The sequence below is a fragment of the Notechis scutatus genome, chromosome 1 (assembly GCF_049901735.1).
Source record: "Notechis scutatus isolate UNSWTSFEM ecotype Mainland chromosome 1, rNotScu1.2, whole genome shotgun sequence".
Taxonomy (NCBI): domain Eukaryota; kingdom Metazoa; phylum Chordata; class Lepidosauria; order Squamata; family Elapidae; genus Notechis; species Notechis scutatus.
Genome location: NC_142009.1, coordinates 135017038 through 135039022, shown reverse-complemented (window position 1 = coordinate 135039022; position 21985 = coordinate 135017038). Strand labels below are relative to the sequence as shown.

The 21985-nt window shown below is 38.4% G+C and overlaps 1 protein-coding gene and 1 pseudogene across 8 annotated transcripts in view; both read right to left on the bottom strand.

Moving 5' to 3' along the window:
* LPIN1 (lipin 1) overlaps window positions 1-21985 on the bottom strand; it is a 122511-nt gene that overhangs the window by 47981 nt on the left and 52545 nt on the right. For 3 of the 8 annotated variants that reach the window (XM_026674301.2, XM_087946727.1, XM_026674303.2), the window contains exon 2: window positions 21075-21131. In XM_026674301.2, coding sequence (XP_026530086.1) covers window positions 21075-21131 — 57 coding nt within the window. Of the gene's footprint in view, window positions 1-6336; window positions 6522-8241; window positions 8341-21074; window positions 21132-21985 lie in introns of those variants that run through there. The other 5 variants (XM_026674304.2, XM_087946742.1, XM_087946760.1 and 2 more) reach the window with 3 other exon arrangements.
* Window positions 20588-20700, bottom strand: LOC113416472 (U2 spliceosomal RNA; annotated as a pseudogene).

Below are 21985 nucleotides of genomic sequence, written 5' to 3'. Positions count from 1 at the left end.
AAAAATTTCTAGAAAGAATCCTCAATTGAATAATTCAACTTAGAGAGTTGAAAACAGGTTATTAGAAAAGTTTTATTACTGAAATGCAGCTCACATCTCTAGTAGGCATTGTTATTAAAACAAATCAAAAAAACCAGTAGCATGACTTAGTCTTCAATATTTGAGTACAATACAAAAAGTGAGAGCCTTCTTGACAATACTATATTGAACTCCTCCAGTTCTTCTAATTTAATAAAATGAAAACCAACTGAATACAATTTCAGTTTCAGTTTCAGAATTCTCTTTTATGGCTTCCCACTTTCTCACATTTTAGAAGAAACATCAATAAGGTAATCAGAAAAAGATTACAAAACTTACCTACAAAAAGTTCCTGAATCTAACCACCACCTTCAAACTAGATTATATCTTTATTTTAAAACATAATCTAAATAATAATAATAATACAATGCACTAAAAGCTAAACAAACAGAACCCCTTAAACGAAATTGCACAACAGAGACTGAAAGACATCAAACAAAAAGGCTTTGCTGTCAAAAATGAAGATTACAACCAAGCTTTTGAGAAACAATTTCCACATTATACAACTAAATAAAATATGCTACTCATTTCAAAGAATTGCAGTGGGATAAAAGCTACTTTTGAAAAGTTAAAGAGGAAGTCAGGCAGATGCTATATTAGAAAATCCATGGATCTACTTTGCAAACTGCTAATTCTCATTTAGCAAAAAAAACCAAACTCTTTTCTAACTACTGTACTGTATTATTCATAGAAATGGCAGCAGATATTATTTTCACACAGAAAATATCCTGCTTACCAAATCATTTAACTAAAACAGCATGGATTTGAATCTGAAGAAGATCTGTATGAAAATTACATACTTTACTACAGATAGTAGTAGATCTATGACTGTTTGCTTAATGACTGTTCCAAATTACAATTGACATCTCCAGACCTACTTAAACATGTTTTCAGAATTATGACAGCTGCACACAACCCCAGGGTCATGTGATTACATTTTGGGCGCATGGCAACCGGCTCATTTTACAAATCCTTGCAGCAGTGTACAGTTGTGACCATGATTTGCTATGGTTTTTCTCAGTTTCCAGTGTTTACTTCTGGTTTTTGGCAAAAAAAAACAGCCACTGGGGAAAATGGATTCACTTAATGGTTGTTGTGTTTATTTAATGACTACCATGTTTGTCTAATAACATAGCAACAATTGTAACTTTGAATCTGGTCACATAATGCCTTGAGTTGCAACCACAATGATTTACAATCATAATTCCATACTCAATTACGGTTGCACGTTGAGGATTATCTGTAGGTCATTTCCCCAAAAAAGCATTTCCTATTTTTCATGTTATATGGTAGCAAACCTCAGTTTATGTTTAGAATTCTGGTTCTGATGCACAATAGTTTAATAGATACCATGTAATGGAAAGCAATGAGGGGGTATGCAAAAGTTCATGTATTCATTTTTATTTTTTTTTCCTTTATCCTATAAAATTCCCAATTTATTTAATTTGATTTATATCTTACTTTTATTTTGTGCAACTCAAACCATCTGGCATAATACTCCCCCCTATTTTCCTCTGAACAATAACTGGATACATGAACTAAATTGAAAGAGAGTAACAGGCCCCAAATAATCCATGTCTAGGGAGAACTAGAATTTGCAGCCTCCTAGCCTGTCAAACTGGGTAGAAAAAAGAAAAGAAAAAGAAAAATTAGGGACACAAAAGTATTATCCCAAACTTTTTACTACTGAAAAGTAATCTAGATTCTTCCATTTTACAAGACGGGATGGGAGGAACCTTTAACCACATTTTTTTTGAAGAACTAATGGAGAAACTGCTTCATAGAGAAACATCAGCCTGATTCCTCCTTAAGGGAATAACAGCAATGTTTATTGACCTTCTCACCCACAATCACAAATTAGGAGTATCAAATCAGCATTGAGCCCATTAGAATCAGAACCTTGATTCAGAAAAGTAATCCGGTTGAATAGTTCAAGATGAAATAGTTTGGAATACTGATCTGATGCAAACTATTAGATCCTCTGTTCAATCCTGTTTTCTCAAAATCAAATTAGAAAAACCCATTTCTGCACATGTACAGAAGCATAAAAATCATACGGATTAGAGATCTAATCAAACTGTTTTCAAGTTCAGTGCCCAAACTGAAGCTTCACATAGCTATAAAAACAACCCTGCCTCTTTCAGGTCCAAAAACTTAGCCTTAGTTATGCAAAAGTAAACCATTAATTTTCTCAAAGCCAAAGATGCAAGGCACATGTCTACCTAGAATTAGAAGAACAGGTTGTCCTCGACTTACAGTTCATTTAGTGACCGACAGTTCAAAGTTACAACGGCACAGAAAAATGTGACCGATGACTGTTTTTCAAAGTTTTCGACCTTTGCAGCATCTCCATGATCATGGGATCAAAATTCAGGCACTTGGCAACTGGTTCATATTTATGACTGTTGCTGTGTCCCAAGGTCATGTGATCCCCTTTTGCAACTTTCTGACAAGCAAAGTCAATGCAGAAGCCAGATTCACTTAACAAACAGGTTACTAACTTATCAACTGCAATGTTTCACTTAACAACTGTGGCAAGAAAGGTCATAAAATGGGGTAACATTCACTTAACAAATGTCTCACTTAACAACAGAAATGTTGGGCTCAATTGTAATTATAAATCAAGGACTGCCTCAATTACTTGTGTTTCCCCAAAAGTAAGACCGGTCTTATTTTCTTTGGGCCCCAAAGTAAGCACTAGGGCTTATTTTGGGGGGGTCTTATTTTTTTCCCATGTACAGGAGGCCCACTTCTTCTGCTTGCTCACAGTGGGGCAGATGGCTGTGTGGCATGCCAGTGCCAGAGGCACAAGGCAGGGAGGGTGGAGCTGCCCCACACAACCTGCACTGGCTTACCTCAGGGCCCCCGCAGCCAAGCCACCCATGCCCCGACACCTGCCTTGCCTCATGGCAGCAGCTCCAGCAGGACCCTGAGTGGCCCACTTCTGCTTTCTCACAGCTGCAACAGAGCAGGAGGCCAAGTGATATGCTGGTGCCGCAGCCACGAGGCAAGGTGGGGGAGTGAAGCTGCCCCACGCAGCAGCTTACCTACATGGGCTCCTACTGCACATGACTGCTGCTGCTGCTGCTGTGAGGCAGGTATCAAGGCATGGATGGCCTGAGGTAAGCCAGTGTGGGGCGCATTAGCAGCTTCATCACCACCTCTCACCTTGTGGCTGCAGCACAGCGATCAACCAGACGGAATGGGTGGGTGGCTGGCTGCCCAGGCTCTTAAGGTAGGATTTATTTTGGGGGTAGGTCTTATATTAGACGCATGCGTAAAACACACCAGGGTTTATTTTTGTGTTAGGTCTTATTTTTGGGGAACTGGTTTTTTTAAAAAAATATATATTTCTACCTTCCATACTCTTGCGGGATGGGGGGAGGCAAACCTAATTCTCATGTAAAAATAAATACTGATTTGGGGTGTGGGGAATTAGAGCACTAGTTGTCTTCAGTCTAATTTCTAGCTTTGACCATCTAGGAATTCATCCCTTTTTTATTGCTGAGTCAATATCCTTTTAACCACCATGACCACCAAGCTCTGGACAAAGAGATAAGCCTTGTCTTAAAAAGCATAACTCATGGAATAACCACCAAAAAGAAACTCTTCCTGCCTTGTTTTTTGCTCTGTCCTCTTACCACATTCACTTTTCTAACATCTTTGATCAGTATAAATAAGCACACATATGTTTCTACACTCGCTCATGGGAAGAAGGGCCATTTCACTGTTACACAGTTTGAAAAGTTCAGCACCAAGAAATCAGTTTTTTCCAGCATGGTCTAAAGATAACTCTCAGCAGAAAATTGGAGGATCCCCAGAGTTTATGGCATAGCTTTGAGAATAACTGAATATTTCAGTTTACACGAGTGTAGTCTTGGCAAAAAAATAATAATAAATAATAATAAACCTGATCACTTCTGTATTGACCCACTTTTTAAATTAACACAACCTACCAAACCAGAAGGCCTTGTTAAAATACTTAATCTTTCTTTGTGGAAGAAAAGCAAATGCTAATCTGTACAGGCATGCTTGGGACTGCTATCATTACAAATTCCCCTAACTGCTTCTAAATAGGTTTGGAAAAATGTTTTGTCCTGTTTTATTGCACAAAGAAGGCTTAAAAATCAAGGGTTCCAAAACCAGAAGAGTTGCAAATGCACTGAAAGTGGAAATTCAATACACAACCCATTGTTGTTGATAAAGTTTCTGCAGGAATGCTTTAAAAGTCCACCCAGTTAACTAGCTATGAGAATCTCCATTTAGAAAATTTACCTTCTGGGTCTAAAAGCACTTTGCAAAAAACGATGGCTAGGTTTCAGGCTTGACCTGAATCATTCCACTGATGCTGATGAAATCAAATCATTACTGAATCATAGCTATTGAGAGAGTGAATGACTGTATCTCAACACATCTCATCTAGAATTATGCTGTTCACACAATCAGTCAGATATTTAGGGTATATTTAACATTTTTATCCACTTATGAACTCCTTCCCAAGAACTTGGGAGAGGGGGATGCAATCTTTATTATTAGTAATAGTATTTTTGACAAATACATGTTTTGTAACTATCTCCAATCAGGTGCTCTCCAACTATCTGGAGACGATGGTTCCTAAAATTTCCCATCCAGCAAGCCATTTTGAGGTCCCAAACCTGCTTAGGGGGTTTGACTTATGATTGGCTTCCCACTTTGAGGGAAGACTTGTGTGACCCTACTGCACAGAATTTTTAAAAGCTATGAATTTTAGGTTCAAAATGTGCTGTGATATTAAGATTGTAATTGAATGCATGCTTTTTTTAACCATAAACTTAATGGAATTACTGGACATCACAAAAGAAATATGATGTGTGTGAATGCCATGTAGTTTTGAGTACAAAACTCTTTATACTTAAATCTATTAACTATGTTTTTTGATTATGCTATATCCTATATTTCATTCAAGGGCAACATATATATAATACTTCCCCTTTAATCCTTACAACAAAACTATTAGGAAAGTTATAGACCAATATTCTCCAATGTGCTTTGTGACTGAGCAGAGATATGAAAGTCTCAGTAAAATCAAGCACATCACATGAGGGCTTTAAAATGCAAAAACCACACATACATTTCATAATGTCAAGAGGCTTCAATTCAAATAACGTTGCATGACTTTTTCTACCGCAGGCATACAAACAAGGTGAATTCAAAGAAATACATAGTATGTTAATACAATTTCAATCATCCTGAGAGTTGACACTGAATTCCCAAAGAAAATTATTCCAATGAAAGCAAATATGCCTTTTGAAAAATGCTATATATACATTTTACAGGCAGAATTCTACTACATTTAATGTTTGCCTGTTGAAATTGCTGGAACAGTTTTAGCTCACACCCATTCTATCTGGCTTTAGACCAGAAATGCGAACAACAATTCCTTAGGTAGAGGCTAAATTGGTTTTAATTGTGCTTTCTCTTCCATGCCAATAAAGCCTGGTTCTCCCCACAGGAGAATATTAGGCAATAGAAACATTATTTAAAATATTAATTGATGTAAATATGTCACCTGGAGATACAGAACTCACTAACACAATTTGAGCTTTTGACACAATCTCCATATATCTAACAAGGACTATTTCTCATTGCACATTAGGCAACTGTGCAATCAAACAGAAAATACTACTTGCACAGATGCAGAAGATCCAAGAAAAGTGCAACTCTCTCCAAAACAACTAAAGCATATAAAACAGCTATCATTTCTTGTCACCTTGAGAAATCAATAAAGTGCTTTCTTATCTCAAAACAGCTCTTACAGACAAAAAAATGAGTACATGTAACTCTACCACAGGCCCACAAACCTTTCCCTTTTGTTACCACCTAGGCTCAGCTATCACAATCTTTGCTGCCTATATTACCCACAATGTTTCTTTAAATCAACTAGAGAATTTCGGAAAAAGACATGATTCTCCACCCTCAGTCGTGTTAAGTGTGTCACCAGCTATCATTAAAACACAGCTTATCTTTAGATCCATCCGTATGGTGGCAGCAAGGAACAGAAAGGTTCGGTATTTTTCTAGAAAATATCTGAAACGCTTATCCAGGTTAAAAACAAAAAAGGCATAACTAAGACCCCAAAGCAAAGCTATACCCTTGCCTTAAGAGAAACACCGTAAGCATCTTAAGTCGAGAAGGAAAAATTCAAGCAATCTCTGACTTCTTTGACATTCCACCTCCACTATGACCTGCTGCCCAATTGGTCTTCCAGCTATTTCGTACCTTGCGTGATTTCTCTTCTCCACGGGAGAACACATCAGCAATTTCTCCTAGGGAAGCAAAAAGCAGCTGTCTCTCCCGCAGCTACCTTACTCCAGAGCAATGAATGACTGCAGAGCGGGCTATAGCAAAGGACGCACAGTAGCTTGAGGGCCAGCGCTGCGCTTGCTTCTGTGTCTACAGAGGCTACTGCAGGGATGTCAATTCATCCCACATCACTGCTTGGGACCCGCCCTGGAGGAGGGAGCTAGCAAAAACAGACAGGAGGCCAAAGGGGGGGAATTAAGGGGAATGACTCGAGCTGAGATTACAAAGGGAGGTACAGGATTAATGGTGGGGCTCTCCTTTAGCTACTCCGCCTTTCTGATTGCTCTGCTCTACACATGTAGGTCAGAGCCGGGGAATCACTTAAAGATAGATCTAGGGAATGTACAGGCATCATTGGCTGCTGAGACAAGGGGGTGCAAATCCATGTCTGAGCTCTGTATAACCTGGAAAATGGTAATCTCATTCAAAATTAAGAGGGGCCCAAATCAGAGAGGTAAATTAATAAGATGGGGACTCATTCATATGGTAAAGTTTATTTCAAGTAAAGCTCAATTCTAAGCAACTTGAGAATCAGTAGTCCTGGGATAGAAACCAGGAGAGTTTGAGTGCTAGTCTTCCCTTACCGATGAATGGTGGCAGGATGTCTTTGGCCCACTCACTCTCAGTCTAGCCCACCTTCCAGAATTCTTCTTATGGGGAAAATAAGCGGTGGGAGCATTAGGTATGCATACCACTTGGAACTGACCAAAAATAGAGGAGGGATAAACTGCTAATAAAATCAATGTCAAGAATACATCCAAATCATTATGGTTTGCAGCTATATGGAAGTTGTTTATCACAGCGTGCTGGCACTTTTTCACCTTCCCAATTAAGCCCCCAGGCTAATGACAGCCTCCCATTCAAATATTAATCTGATCTAACCTTTCCTTTGCTTCGGGGGGCCCCTGTGGTCCTATTTTCTGGAATACATAAATTGATTTTTCTATATCTGGCTGGAAATCTTCAAGATAACTTGATTAAATATGCATTCAAATGATGAAAAAGAAAAAGAATGTCCCCATTAATAAAATTTTTTGCCACTGGTTGAACTGAATGAATTAAGTTACACAAAGTGGCTGGATACACCATTGTGAATGATTTGAACAATGTGGTCCGTTTCAAATAGTCACAAAATCAGTCCTGCGCATTCAAATTCTTTGGAGTAGAAATACCTGTTTACACACACACACACAAACACACACAGAAAATTAGGCACTTTTGTATTGTTCATACATACTGTACAATGTATCAATTGCCAAGTCTTATCAGGATAAAAATGCTTCAGTTTTCCAAGATGCCAGGCAACTTGTTGCCTGGGAAGAAAATAATACTCAATATTTCCAATCTACAGGGTGGTAATCGTGAATAGCAGGCTGAGATTTTATATACGTACAGACATGCCCCTGTAATATTTCACAATTTCGTTCAATTAGAATGAAAATATAACCTTATTTGGTCCTTTTTCTTTTCTCCATACTTAGCAGCAGCAAAAAAAGAGATTGTTAGTTTTAAATGCTGCTGGAGGAAATACATTTCCCCAAAACAGGGCTTCCTGGGACAACATCCCAGATCCTTTTTTAAAAAAAGCTGAATACCCTTTTTACATCTCTTTCTTTGCACAACCCTTCTGAATACTGGAAGCGGACAGGGCTAGTCAATGGCGAGGCACAAACCCTGTCCGTATATTTAAACTGCACCCACCTAGGTCTGAGTTTATGGCAGTTTCCCTAACCCGCACCCACCTAATTTCCAGGGGACCCCCTGCAAAGGCGAAGGGCTCTAAAGAGGAATGGTAAGGCGAAAGGAGAGAGAGGAGCCCACCTGATTTTAATTCGGCGGGTCCCGTCCGGCCGTCGGGATCCCCCCCTCGGCAGGGCCCTTTGCTTTTGAAGTTGCTCTGCGCTTGGCCGTTGCATTGTGACTCAGCGCCAGGAGGAGGAGAACTGAGGTGATCCCTCCGGCCAATCACAGGGCCCGCCTGGCCTCAGCCGAACACCCAGCTCGACAGGAAGGTCGGCGAAATGTGAGTATTTGGGTGGCGCTTTTGGAATGTTGTTTGCCGGAGCCTTTCGGGCACGTGTCGTGTAAATTGCATTAACCCGGCGTGAAAAACATTGCTGGGATCGTCCGAGGCGCTGGCTTAATGGGCAGGCGGAACCCAGAGGATTTTGTTTTTCGTGTGTGGATAGATAAACAGACAGACAGACAGACAGACAGACAGAAGATAGATAGACAGACAGACAGACAGATAGATAGATAGATAGATAGATAGATAGATAGATAGATAGATAGATAGATAGATAATAGATAGACAGGCCGGCATAGATAGATAGATAGATAGATAGATAGATAGATAGATAGATAGATAGATAGATAGATAGATAGATAGATAGATAGATAGATAGATAGATAGATAGATAGATAGATAGATAGATAGATAGATAGATAGATAGATAGATAGATAGATAGATAGATAGATAGATAGATAGATTAGACAGACAGGCCTATACATATAACACACATGCATATATAACACACATAACATATAACTGTGTGTGTGTGTATGTTTTCTTAAGTTTTCGCGGGTACTTACATGTATGGTATTCAGCTTCGTTTGGGTATTTTCCCACGTCATTGTAGTTGTGCTTTTAAAGTTGTAGCAACGTTTCGGCAGAATCTCATCTGCCATCATCAGGCTTCTGTATTGTGTTCATCTGTGAGTCAGACTTTTACAGTTGTCTGATATATGTGTGTGTGTGTGTGTGTATGTATGTGTATATGTGTGTATACACACACGCACACATATATACACACATATACACAGGTTAGAAACGAGGTGACTTATTAACACTTCTAATACAAAAAAAGGGGAGGAGATAATGATAGGGCTAGTCAATTACAATGGGCTTATTTGCATTGCCCTGGAGTGAAAAAAAAACATACTTTTAAAAATAGCAAATGAATTTCTCCATCCTTGGGGAGGTGGGGGAAGCAGGCAGGCTTTTCCATTTAATAAAGGGTTATTCCCGGGTGAGAGTATAAAGAACGGCCTTGTTGAACCCGATCTGATAATCTGACAAGGCTTCTCTTCCGGTCGAGCATTAAAAACCCTGGTATTATTGCTTGAGCAATCGCTGTCTTTAGTCTGATTTAAAAGGAAGAAACCCAAAGGCCCTTTTTGGATGATCTGGCTTCAGATGCTCCTAGAAAACTAACCTTGGTCAAAGCAGCAGTTTTAGATAAATTGGTTGGGTACTACCATAGTGATAAAAACAAACGCAGAAGAATCGGTTCGCTCAAACATCTCTTGGTCAAAAGCAAGATAGAGGGGGAAAAGTTGCTCTTAATATACAGTATTAGACAACAACTGGGTGGATTATGAGTGAAAGCAATTCTCTCTTATAATTTATGCATTACCTGCTTCACAGAGTTTTTGCTTATGATATGTTGAGGTGTATGTCAGAAAAGTTCTGTGTTTCACAACAGAAAAATAGCTGCCTTTTAGGACACTCTCGTGAATATAATCCACTCTTGTAATTGGGTTTAGTAACTGGCAGGAGTAATTATTAGCACCCATCTATCAAAGGAACTCTAGGCCATGAACAGAGGTGTCCCTGACACTATCTCATTTTTTCCCAATGCCATCCGTCTGGTAAACTCGCAAGATTTGTTTCTCTCGCCATGTACATATTTACATCCAAACTAGACTGTGTTGTTTCTCCATGTCGTATAATATATGTGGGCATATGCATAATTTTGAATTTATTTATTTATTTTGTCATGTATATTAGAGGTGGAAAGCCTTTGAGAGCTGTATGCAACAAAATTTCATTTTAATGTACGCCGTTTGGTGTACATTCAAAGTGACAATAAAGTTAGTCTAAGTCTAGTCATTCTCAATCTGTGGGATATGCCCACACCAGAGCTTCTGCCCCAGTGCCTAGGGGAAGTTTCTTTATCTGCACGTATAATCAATAATTACTGATTTTTCCTGCTGTAAAAGTCATGACCTCTCTAGGGTGAATCACTGGTTTTATATGTCCTTATTACATGAGACCATTCTTCTCTATCTTGATAGGATCGCTAGAAGCTTCCTAAGATAGCAAGTGTCTGTTTCGGACCTGCGACAAGAGTCTGTGATTCAAGTTCATAATGACTAATGCCCAGTGAGAGGTCATACTGGCCCTGCAGATGGAAACTGAAGTCCATTAAAACCTACAAGACCACTGGTTTTGGAGGCGACTGGACTTTCTTGTTTTTCTTTGAAGACATTTTGCTTCTCATCCAAGAAGTTTCTTCAGCTCTGAAGCTTCTTGGATGAGTAGCAAAACATCTTCAAAGAAAAATAAGGAAGTCCAGTTGCCTTCTGGGAAAAAAAGCACTTTGGGGACAACCTGGATGATTGAGAATCTCCATAGACCAGGGGTTCCCAACCTGGGGTGCTTGCACCCCCTGGGGGTGCGAGACGATATTCCAGGGGGTGCGAGAAAAGTCCAGGTAATTTTTATTTATTTTTATTTTATTTATTTATTATGCAATGGATTAACTTTGTTTTCATTTTAGAGTTAAGTATCGTTATTTAGTGGCCGTCACATACATAGCTGAAAAGATTCAATCCTACCATATATTTAACGCGTTCAGTAGTTCCTAAAGTCTAAATTTCAAGGGGTGCGAGGTTCAAGTGAAATTTCTTTAGGGGTGCGGGGCAAAAAAAAGGTTGGGAAGCACTGCCATAGACACTAGTTTTGGCCTCCTCCACATTTGAGGTTTCATAGAATATTTCAGTCTTCACAGTAGAGGTAGTTTCACCACATTCCTTGGACTTCCTGTATCATAATTCCAGCCTGCAGTTTAAAAATTTGAATATCCTGCAAACATGATACTGAGACAACACACTATGCCTGCTTATTCAGTTTAAGGTCTGTGCATGCACTTTATTTTAAGCATCACTCTGCACTTTTATTTTAAGTATCACTCTGACCACCCAGAATTCATGTTTACTTATTTGCCAAAAATACCTATTAAACCTTGATATATTAATACATTTTAGTAAGCATAACTCCAATTTAAAATTTTACTTTTCAACGTGAATTAGGATTGGTGAATATACTTATTGCCCCTAGTTACAGTTTGGCAGTTCTAGCTCTATAGATTTGGTATAGCTCTGATCACGTGTTTTGTATGGTTCCAGCTGCTAACTCAGGAAAGTGGTTCCTCAATCTGATCCTTCCTGTTATTGATGGATTGCAGCAGCAGCAGAAGAAGAAACAAGTAAAAAAGCAACAAAACCTATTGCTGACATGTTATTGCAGGAAGAGAATGGGCAGGAATTGAGTGAACCCATTTAAAAAAATCAGGATCTTAAGTAACATCCTCCTAAGGTTCTGGGAATATTCATTCTCAAACCTTTGAGTTTTGAAACTTTTAGCAATTCAGCACTTGTAGCATGCATCGTAACACTTTGTAAAGGCAGTCCTCTACTTACAAACATTTGTTTAGTGACTATTAGAAGTTACAGAAGCACTGAAAAACGTGACTTATATTTGCTTTTCACACTTGAGACCATTGAAGCAACCCCAGGGTCATGTGATCAAAATTCAGACAAATGAAAGTTGCATTGTCCTGGGGTCATGTGATCACCATTTATAACCTTCCCAGCCAGCTTCCCACAAGAAAAATCAATGGGAGAAACCAAATTCAATTAATGACCGCATGATTCACTTAACAACTGTAACAAAAATAAATAAAATGGGGCAAAATTCACTTAATGGAAAATTTGGGCTCAGTTGTGGTCGTAAGTCAAGGACTACCATATAACAATTTTCATATACAGGGTTTTAAAAAGCAACCTTGTCAATACATTGAAATACATAGCCAGCCTTAGCTAAAATGGATGCAAATTCACTTAGTTCGTCACCCTTTCATAATTGGCCTATCCAGTTTCACTTGTAAATCATTTAAATCCAGAAAACAAATTCTATCTCCCACATACTTCCCAAAGCTATCTTGTTTATTGTAAAAATCAAAGAGGACATATAAACATATTTAAATACAGTAGCTCTCTCGTCTGATTCCTTAGGTGGGAATCTTAAGAAATAGTAGATATTCCTTAGTCCATATTTTGTTGAAGTAGTAAGCTCTTCCTGGAATTCTTATTGCAGACTGGTTAATTGGCTGGGCTTGTCTTTATTTAAAATCATGACTTAAATTAGTGACTCCCTGAGTTATCTACTGAAGTTTTTCCCATTTGTGGGATGATCCTGGTTAATTGGTTGGGCTTGTCTTTATTTAATATGTATATTAAATAATGTATGGCATTCAGCTTTGTTCGGGTATTTTCCCATGTCATTGTAGTTGTGCTTTTAAAGTTGTAGCAACGTTTCGGCAGAATCTCATCTGCCATCATCAGATGAGATTCTGCCGAAACGTTGCTACAACTTTAAAAGCACAACTACAATGACATGGGAAAATACCCGAACAAAGCTGAATGCCATACATGTAAGTACCCGCGAAAACTTAAGAAAATAAATAATGTATGTGTATATGTGTGTTTGTGTTTCTGTCTCTCTATCCTAGTGAGTCCCTGAAGTTTTTCCCATTTGTGAGATGATCCTGTTTTCCTGTTTTCTTTTCAGATAGTTAATGTCCTTCCCTTGGTTCCCACATATTTCTCCTTAAATCCCAATAACTGGATTTCCTTCCACCAATCCTGACTGACTTCCTATGTCTTGGAAAGAAGTTATCATTCCCAGGTGAACTCTGATAATGTCAAAAGTATTGAATTACAAGAGGACAAGAAAAGAAGAAAAAACAATGGTTTGGTTGGATGGACTCGATTTTAACTCCTGCTCCATGTCAACTCATAAAATATTTCTATGGTCTTTTAGAGTTGCCAACAGAAAGGGAGGGGGGGCAGTTCGGCAGCTTGCATTCCATAAATGTTTTCAAAGATAATAACTAGGCGACTGAAGTTTCTGCTGTGCAAAATTCTAACTGGAGAGCATGATTGATGACTCTTGGCTATGGATATGTCCCATTGGAGAATATGAATTACAATACACCCAGGGGAAAAACCAGGGCCAAGGGTGACAATGAATGATGTGTCTCAGAGTTGGCTACATCCAGGCAGTGCCGGCATTTTAACTCCCAATAAATCCTTTTTAAGTTTTGGAAGTTTGGCTCAAGACTCATGATTTAAATGGGGGTAGTTGCCGGAGCCCTGACACTCCACTTAAAGGGTAGAGGAATTATCAAGTAAGAATAGCTAAAAGGATTGAGAGTAAGAGATTGCATTTCGGTAGTTAGCTCTTTGCTTCCTCAAAAGGTGACAAATTCCCAGGGTAATGTTACAGGGTTTAGTTTCCTTCGAATGAGTCAGCACTGATGATTTACCGTAACCTTTTCATATGAGTTTTATTTATAGATGCAGAGGTCTGTGAAAAGACGCAAACAACAGGCAGCAGAGTTGATTTTCTCACAACAGACTTTTGAAAACCACTTGTGTCAGTCGTGTACGACCTAAGTCACAGCTTGGTTGGGGTTTTCACCCACACTTTGACCAATTACAATAACCAAATTGATCCAAACTATTCCACTCCTTCACCTGTCAGTGTCTGAAGACAGAATGTTCCAAGTTACCAAGGATTCAGGGTGTCCTTTTGGCAACCTCCTCCCTGCTCGGTTGCTCCATTCTAGCCAACTGTGAGTTCCAGTTCCATCTTAAATATGAAAGCTGATTGGGTGATCTGGGGCCAACCACTCTCTCTCATCCCACCCACTCTGTTGTGAGGAAAATAAGAGGAGGAAGGAATATTAGGCATGTTCATGATAAGTTATTTATAAAAACAAAGGCAAGATATAAACAAATAAATTTAGAATAGAATTAGAATGTCCTCAACTTACAACACTTCATGTAATGGCCTTTCGAAGTTACAGTGGCACTGAAAAAAGTGACATGACCATTTTTCACACTTACAACCATTGCAGCATCTCCATGGTCAAGTGATGAATATTCAGTTGCTTGGCAACTGACTCACGACGGTTGCAGTGTCATCAGTCATATGATCACCCTTTGCGACCTTCTGACAACCAAAGTCAATGGGGAAGCTGGGTTCGCTGAAAAGTTGTGTTACCTAATTGAATACCTAATAAAAAAGCTAGGTAATAGGAAAGATGAGAAGGATAATAGTAACAGTAACAGTAATACAGCTCTACTAGGTGGTTTGACATCCCAGCACGTAAGACAGTGTTGTGGGAATTCATTAGCAGAGTGATAGTGGAGGGGGAACTATCTTTGTGTCTGGTTATTTTGATGCACAGTGCCAACTTGGGGCAATTAAAAGTGCTGGTTGTCACCTATAAAGCCCTGTCTGGCATGGGGGTACACTTCTAGTGGAATGAACTTTCTCCCATTGTTTTTGCTCACCCCAACAAATCTAGCAGAGTAGGCATGTTCTACATCCTCACTATTAAACAAGGAGGTCTTGTTGGGCCAAGGAGTTGGGTCTTCTCTGTAGCAGTGCCTTGTGGAACAGCATCCTCCTAAAGTTCCAGATGGCTCCAACCCTATTAGCCTTTCTTGAGGCTCTGAAGATATGGCTGTTTCTCCAGCTACTTGGTCTCAGAGATTAGCCTCTTATTGTTGTGGTGGTTTTATGATTGGTTTGTGTTATTTACCTCAGGCATTATTAGTTATTGTTTGTAAATATTGGATTTTTAATGTCTGTAGGCTGCCCAAAGGATGGTGAGAAATTGGTGGCCTTAGGAATGAAATAAAGTAGTATACGAGTAATATGACTTACGACCATTTGTTTAATAATGGTTTAAAGTTATGATTGCCTCAGAGAGTGACTAATGACCTGTATTCGCACTTCGTACCCTCACACTACTCCCACAGTCTTTCAATCACAATTGGGGCACTTGGCAACTGGTTCACCTTTATGACCAGTTGCAGAATTCACAATTAGTGATCTTTTCCACCAATTTGTGTCAAAAAAAGTAACAAAAATGCCCATTGGGGGAGCTGGATTCACTAAATAACTGCTGTAAAAATTGTCCTAAACTCAGATCCAATTCGACTTACAACCGCAGCAACTTACAACAGAAATTCAGGTTTTAGTTGTGGTCATAAATCAAGGACTACCTGTACAATGGCAACAGATTATAGGGTTTGTTAAAACCATTATTGCATTTAGGTGCATATGGTTTTAATGTCAAATATATTGATATTAATTGTATCAAATAAAATTGGTAAAAATAGAAAAAATAGAAAAGGTGGTCATACACACAACAGTGGTACCAGCTACATGAGTCACAGTTTACATTGTGATTCAGCATTAGCACATAATTCACCTCCAACATTTCCTAAGACTGAAAATGCACGCAATGCCTTCAGTCAAGTATGAGCAAAACTCAGTAATATTCCCATATGTTTAGGGAAAATTTTGTATGTGTGTGCCTTCAATTCAGTTACTGACTCCTGACTAATTTCTGCAGTTTTCTTCATAAAGTAGAATTGGGAGAGTGTATTATTAATTGGTCTTCAGCTATTCTGTTCTTCCTTTTTGTGTAAGGCCCTCATCCAGATTGACTCTGGGGTCTGGCAGGCATGCAGTGTAACCCAAATGTTCCCTTGTTGGGGTTATAGAAATGTTGCACATGTAGTTCTCAGTTAATGACAACAATTGGGATTGGAATTTCCATCCCTAAGCTACACAGTAGTAAAACACAATGTTGTGCATCAGTTGAACTGAGACTTCCTGACTTCCACTGCTAAGCAAGTAATCATGGCTAGTTAAGCAAGGATGTCATCTAATCTCCATTTGAGACCTCCTGCAGGCTTCCCCACTGACTTTGCTTGTAAGAAGCCAGCAAAGAAGCTTGAACATGGCAACCATGTGACTGCGGAGCACTGCAGTTGTTGGGATTTTGAGGACCAATCGTACCACGCCTTCAATACTGCCACAAGTTCAGATGGTTGCTCAATGAGCGATTGTTAAGCGAGGGCCACTGTATTTTATGAGTGATGAAACAATGGAGATTCGTTATCATCCCACTTTCCAATTAAAAAAAATATATTATTGAGAGTTGCTCAATATTCGTGCTTACAAAAACAAAACAAATCCAAGGCCCTCTATCTGGTTGCTTAATAAGAAAGGCTTGGTTTAATATATTAGACTTTTTAAAAATGATTTGGCCAAGCTATATCCATCCAAAGAGAGGTCCATTATTTGCATATGGTTAATAAAATGCTGCTACATACTTCAAACTCTGGAAAATATTTTAACATTGGGAATTTATGACAGTTCCATCCAATAAGATTTTTCGTCAGTCAAATCACATTCATTCTTATCATCTGCATCTAGATTTGGGTTTTGATTTGTTTGTTTTCGATAAAAGGCATACCACAACAGCAAAGAGAGGAAAGGAAAGGAAGGGTTTCCAGAATATCTGCCAGGCAAAACTTTGCCCATCCTTTTTAAAGCCTTGAAGTTGACTTTGAGATTCTAATAAACCTTTCACTAAGCATCAAAGTTATCACTTATAAATGAAACATCGTGATCAGAAGCATCAGTGCAATATCCTTGATCTAACCTTGTCAGACTTCTGTTTATTCAGTATATAACCTCTAAGAGAGAGCATGTAGGATCCTAATCAAAACCTTGCTGCGCTATCCAGCACAAACAAAAAAAAAGGACCAACTCACGAAGTTGACGATTTCTGCATGCACAACATTTCCTTTGGTTTCTATACTTGTTATATATTATTGCTTTAAAACCTGATAGCATTGCTTTGATTAGATCTCCTGTATTCATATTTGTGAACTTCTGATACCAATTCATCCTAATCAAAGGTGGAACACCAATTAAGTTGCATGGTACATTATGACTTTCTGTCATTTGCATGTGATACTTGTTTTGCAAGCAGCTAAATTATCGTAATGCTAAATCAGAGGTCTCCAAACTTGGCAACTTTAAGACTTGTGGACTTCAGCTATGCTGGCCAGAGAATTCTGGGAGTTGAAGTCCACAAGTCTTAAAGTTGCCAAGTTTGGGAGGCCCTGTGTTAAATAATAACATTAAGGCATGATGGAGTAAGTTTTTCTCAGAACTATCTAATAAGAAAGAGGAAGAGAGGGAAGGGAAATGGAGGGAGAAAGGAAGGAAAGAAATATCTTCTCCCCAGTATAATATTCCATTAACATGGCAGTTATATTTTATTTGTAAAATGTTCATGTTTTCTATATGATGACCTCAATTTTTTTCGAATTCTTAACAGTCCTTTGATTTCGGTCATAGAAGAAGTCTTATATAGAACGAACTTTCCTGCAGCTTTACTGCCCTCTAAAAAGGCTGTCAAGGTTCTTCCATGAAGAAGTCATAATGTATTGGAGCCCTGCTTGGATGCGGTAGAACTTTTGGGTAGATCACCATTTTAATGTTTTGCTTATCCATTTATATGGTGGGGCGGGGGGTTGTTCTATTTATTGGGTTTTATTGAATTTTCTGCAAGCCATCTAAAGTCTGGCTGAATTTAGCCAGACAGCTTGAGATGGCTAAAATCTAGCCATACAAATGTTTTAAATCTATCCATATACTACAATGCTAAAACTCTTCTGTCTGTAACTTTTAACTGGGCAAAAGGGGCATCACCGGGTAAAACTTTTTCAAACAAGATGCTTCAAATGGGTTTACCAAATGTGCCCAAAATTCCGACTCCCGTGAAATTAAAATTTGGCAAAGTTTGTAAAACATTTTATGACATAAAATCATCATAATGATATTTATTTTTCCCCAGATTTTGTTCTATTGTACTTTATTAATTTATTTGATTCTTCTTGTTAGTTTTTATTTTATTTTATTTTTTAATATAATATATATAATATGTTTTACATTCTGTTAGCCACCTCGAGTCGCCATGGACAAATAGGCGGCAATATAAATTCAATAAATAAATAATACAAAATATTTTAAAATATTTGCTGTGATCAATTCCTGATATTTGATTGTGTTATATCTTCCTAAATTTTTAAGAACTATTCAAGTATATTAGAAGTTCTGCCTTTGTTGAAGGTATTGAGGTATCTGGGAACAAAATTGTCTAGTAAATAAATAAAATCATCACAGCAATATTTAAACATAGATTATACTGGCAGAAGATCAATAGACAAGGTCACTCAATGAGCTTCGCTCTGAGTGGAAGTTTTACATATGTTTCTCTGATCCAAATCCAACCTTTTAAATAGCCTTGCAAGTTTAAGATCAATAGAAACTTCACACACCACCACCCCAACTTCCTAGTACCCATTCATATTCTCCAGAGTAAACCCGTTTAGCAAAAGAATATCCAAGTCCTACCCAGAAATCTGCGGAAATAGTATTTGTATACATATTGGCTCCTCGGATGACCTCTTCATTCTGCCTCCATTACCTCCACATTCTCTAAACTAAGTATGGCCAAGCAAACGTTGCGGAAGAGGTTGTCATGCAGGTGTCCCATTGCCACACCCCTTGCTCATCTGGTGGAAGAGGGAATGCTTCCTTTAGCATTGTCCAGGATAACGCAGCATGAGCATCCTCACCCAATATTACTAGCTAGATTGCTAGCCCTCTAGATGTTTGATTATCCTGGTTTATCAAGCACTGTTAGCATATTTTAAACCACCAGCCTTTACTGCAGAAAAAAATAAAGCCTGCAAAAAGGTGACTTCTGGCCTCATGGTTTGGTTGCACATTAAAATGGCTATTTTGCATATTTTCAATTTGAGACACTGAAGAGCTGCTACCACTTAAAGGACACAGCACTAAATTAGGATTAATTTCCTATTTGAGCTCAAGAACTCAAAGCCATCAGCCGCTTCTTGCTATTGCAATTTTTGTGCTAGTTGATGTTATTTTTGTCTTAATGTTTAACATCCACCTGAATTGTTCAATGTCCATTTTTATTTTCACAATCTTCCCCTCCCCACCCCCCACTTTCAGCACTTTCTATATATCTGAAAGTATTTTGGTCTGATTGATTCTAGACACTCTGTTTCTCTAAATTCAATCCTTATGTCTTATCCATTGTAAAATTTCCTCAGAAAAGTAAACACAATATGACATTAGAGTTCTGTCTTTCCAAATCCAATTCCACATAAGAGATCCAGGTTGCAGTTAGTCTCCTATTTTGACAGCCTGTTCTAATCTCTTACTATTTTAAGCAAGAGTGTTCAATTTCAGTTACTATTCAGCTACTATTGTTATGAAAGGAATAGGCATCTTGTTTGATTCTACACTGCCCCAAGTCCCTATTTAGAAAGAAGACTGCTAAATCCTGTGAGATTTCAGTAATGGTGGTGTGTGAGAGAACATCTTTTAGAAGTCCAGCAAAGATTTGGCAGCCATATATTGAGTGAAATATTGGGTGAAGTACTTTTTCAATATTGAAGGTGAAGAATTATTACTGGTACTAAACAATGATGGTCAAAAGTTACCCATGAGATCCAGCGTGGTACCGCTGTTAAGATACTAGGCCCACATTTAACTCCACTTTTAACAAGCCAGTTTTATGCCAACCCTTTTGAGTTTTTAGGAAAAAGCCAGAGTATAAATTTAAAAAATCTAATTTTGCTTGCTGATAATTCTCTTTCAGTACCTTGTAATATAAATCTTCTCATATAACTTAAAGCCTGATCCAGAAAATTCAAAATATTATTGTTGACTTTTAATCTTTTAAGACAGGCACAAATTTGCTGACATATAAACTTTTTCCTTTCTGATGAACATATCAGTATTTCTCCACCTCAACAATGTTACAATGTATGGACCTCAATATCAGCTATGTACTGATTGACATAAATCTTTATGGCTGTACTTCTGGATGAAGTGTGTAACGTAAGAACAGATGTTGCTACTAGCTCTTTGAGAGCCTTCATTTCTGAGCCGTGACAAAACAATTGTGGTTGTACTGAGTAACTAATCGACCTATATAGCAGTCAAATCAGGTAACTAAGATGAATAATTTAGATAACTTTGACCTGTTAAAGAAGAAGGAGTCTGGGAGACTCCTGGTTTCCGCAATGTGATTTTCAGATTTTAATCTACCTTGTTTATGAATGTAACATGATGACATTGCAGGACAAGTTGTGAGAAGTTTTGTGGGAATCGGGACATTCCAGGCATGATGAGTATGGTAAAATCCTTCCACCATGACTTTTTGAATATCTATGTTTGAAGTCAGATATTAAACTGATAAGAACAGATACTGCACATGAACTTAGCCAAAAGGCCAAGAAACAAGAAGAGGCAGTGCAGTGGCTCAACAGTTAAGATGCCGGGCTTGTCAGATGGAAAGCCCTCAGCCCAGGTTCAAGATCTGAGGGCCACATGACAGGGTGAACTCCTGTCCTCGCCCCAGCTCCTGCCAACCTAGCAGTTTGAACGCATGTAAATGCAAGTAGATAAATAGGTACCACTTTGGTGGGAAGGTTAACAGAGTTCCATGATGTCATGCTGGACACATGACCATGGAAATGTCTTTGGACAGTGCTGGCCCAATGGCCTTGAAACAGAGATGAGCATCATCCCCTGTGGTGGACAACAATTAGCGGAGTAAAATCTGTAGAGCCTTTTTTTTCTTTTCTTTTTTTACAAATGTAAAAAGAACATACTTACATTGACATTACGAGTCCAGACATCTCTGATCCAGCCAGGATCTTTCATCAGTGGAATCTAAAATTCAAGATAAATATTTCATTAAACACCATAGCGACATAGTAATTATTTAAAAGGGACAGCACTCTTATCTGTGGAAGTGTGAAGTTTTCCATCTCTACCACAGCTACATGTGCACCTCTTTATTAGTTTCCTTGTGAAAATCTATAGAAAGAGATATCCTGAGATGTCTGCCATACCTTTCAGCTCCTCTCTATGAGACCATTGAGTTGGTTGCAAATTTTTTTCAGCGAATTATTGAATGGCTTTCTACTTAGAACTCCAAAGTCACCTTCAACACTGATTTGAAGAATCTTGCTATTCAAAATATAGGGGGGAAGACCAGCAAAATTGTCTCCTTTCTCTACTTGACCAATAGGGGTGTCCCACCGGATTTTTTAAAAAAGCAAATATCCTGAGCTTAAAGACTGGTGATTTTATTGCAGTAGAAATCAGTTTTGCTTACTTATGATAGAGCATCCCTATTTTGGCAATTTTCCATGTCTCTTGGAACCTCCTGTGCTTTTGAGAGTGATTCCTGAGAACTGGCAGATCTTTTAAACAATTGAGATATGGCACAGAAGGATGCTTTAGAAAGAAAAGAAAAGAAAAAACCAGAAGCAATGCAACATCAGAAGTTTTACTTACTCATAATAAGCCAGTACCATGACATATCTGCATAAGCATGGACCTAGGGTTTTATTTTGCCCCTGTGATAGTTCTATATTGATTGAGTCAACACAGCTGACTATTTGCAACTTTCCAAGATGATTTTTCTAAAGAGTTAATACTTACAAATGCCTTTATATCACATGGATTGCCTTTCCATTTCACAAGGATCCCACCGCCATCCTGTGTAGCCATTGAGTCCT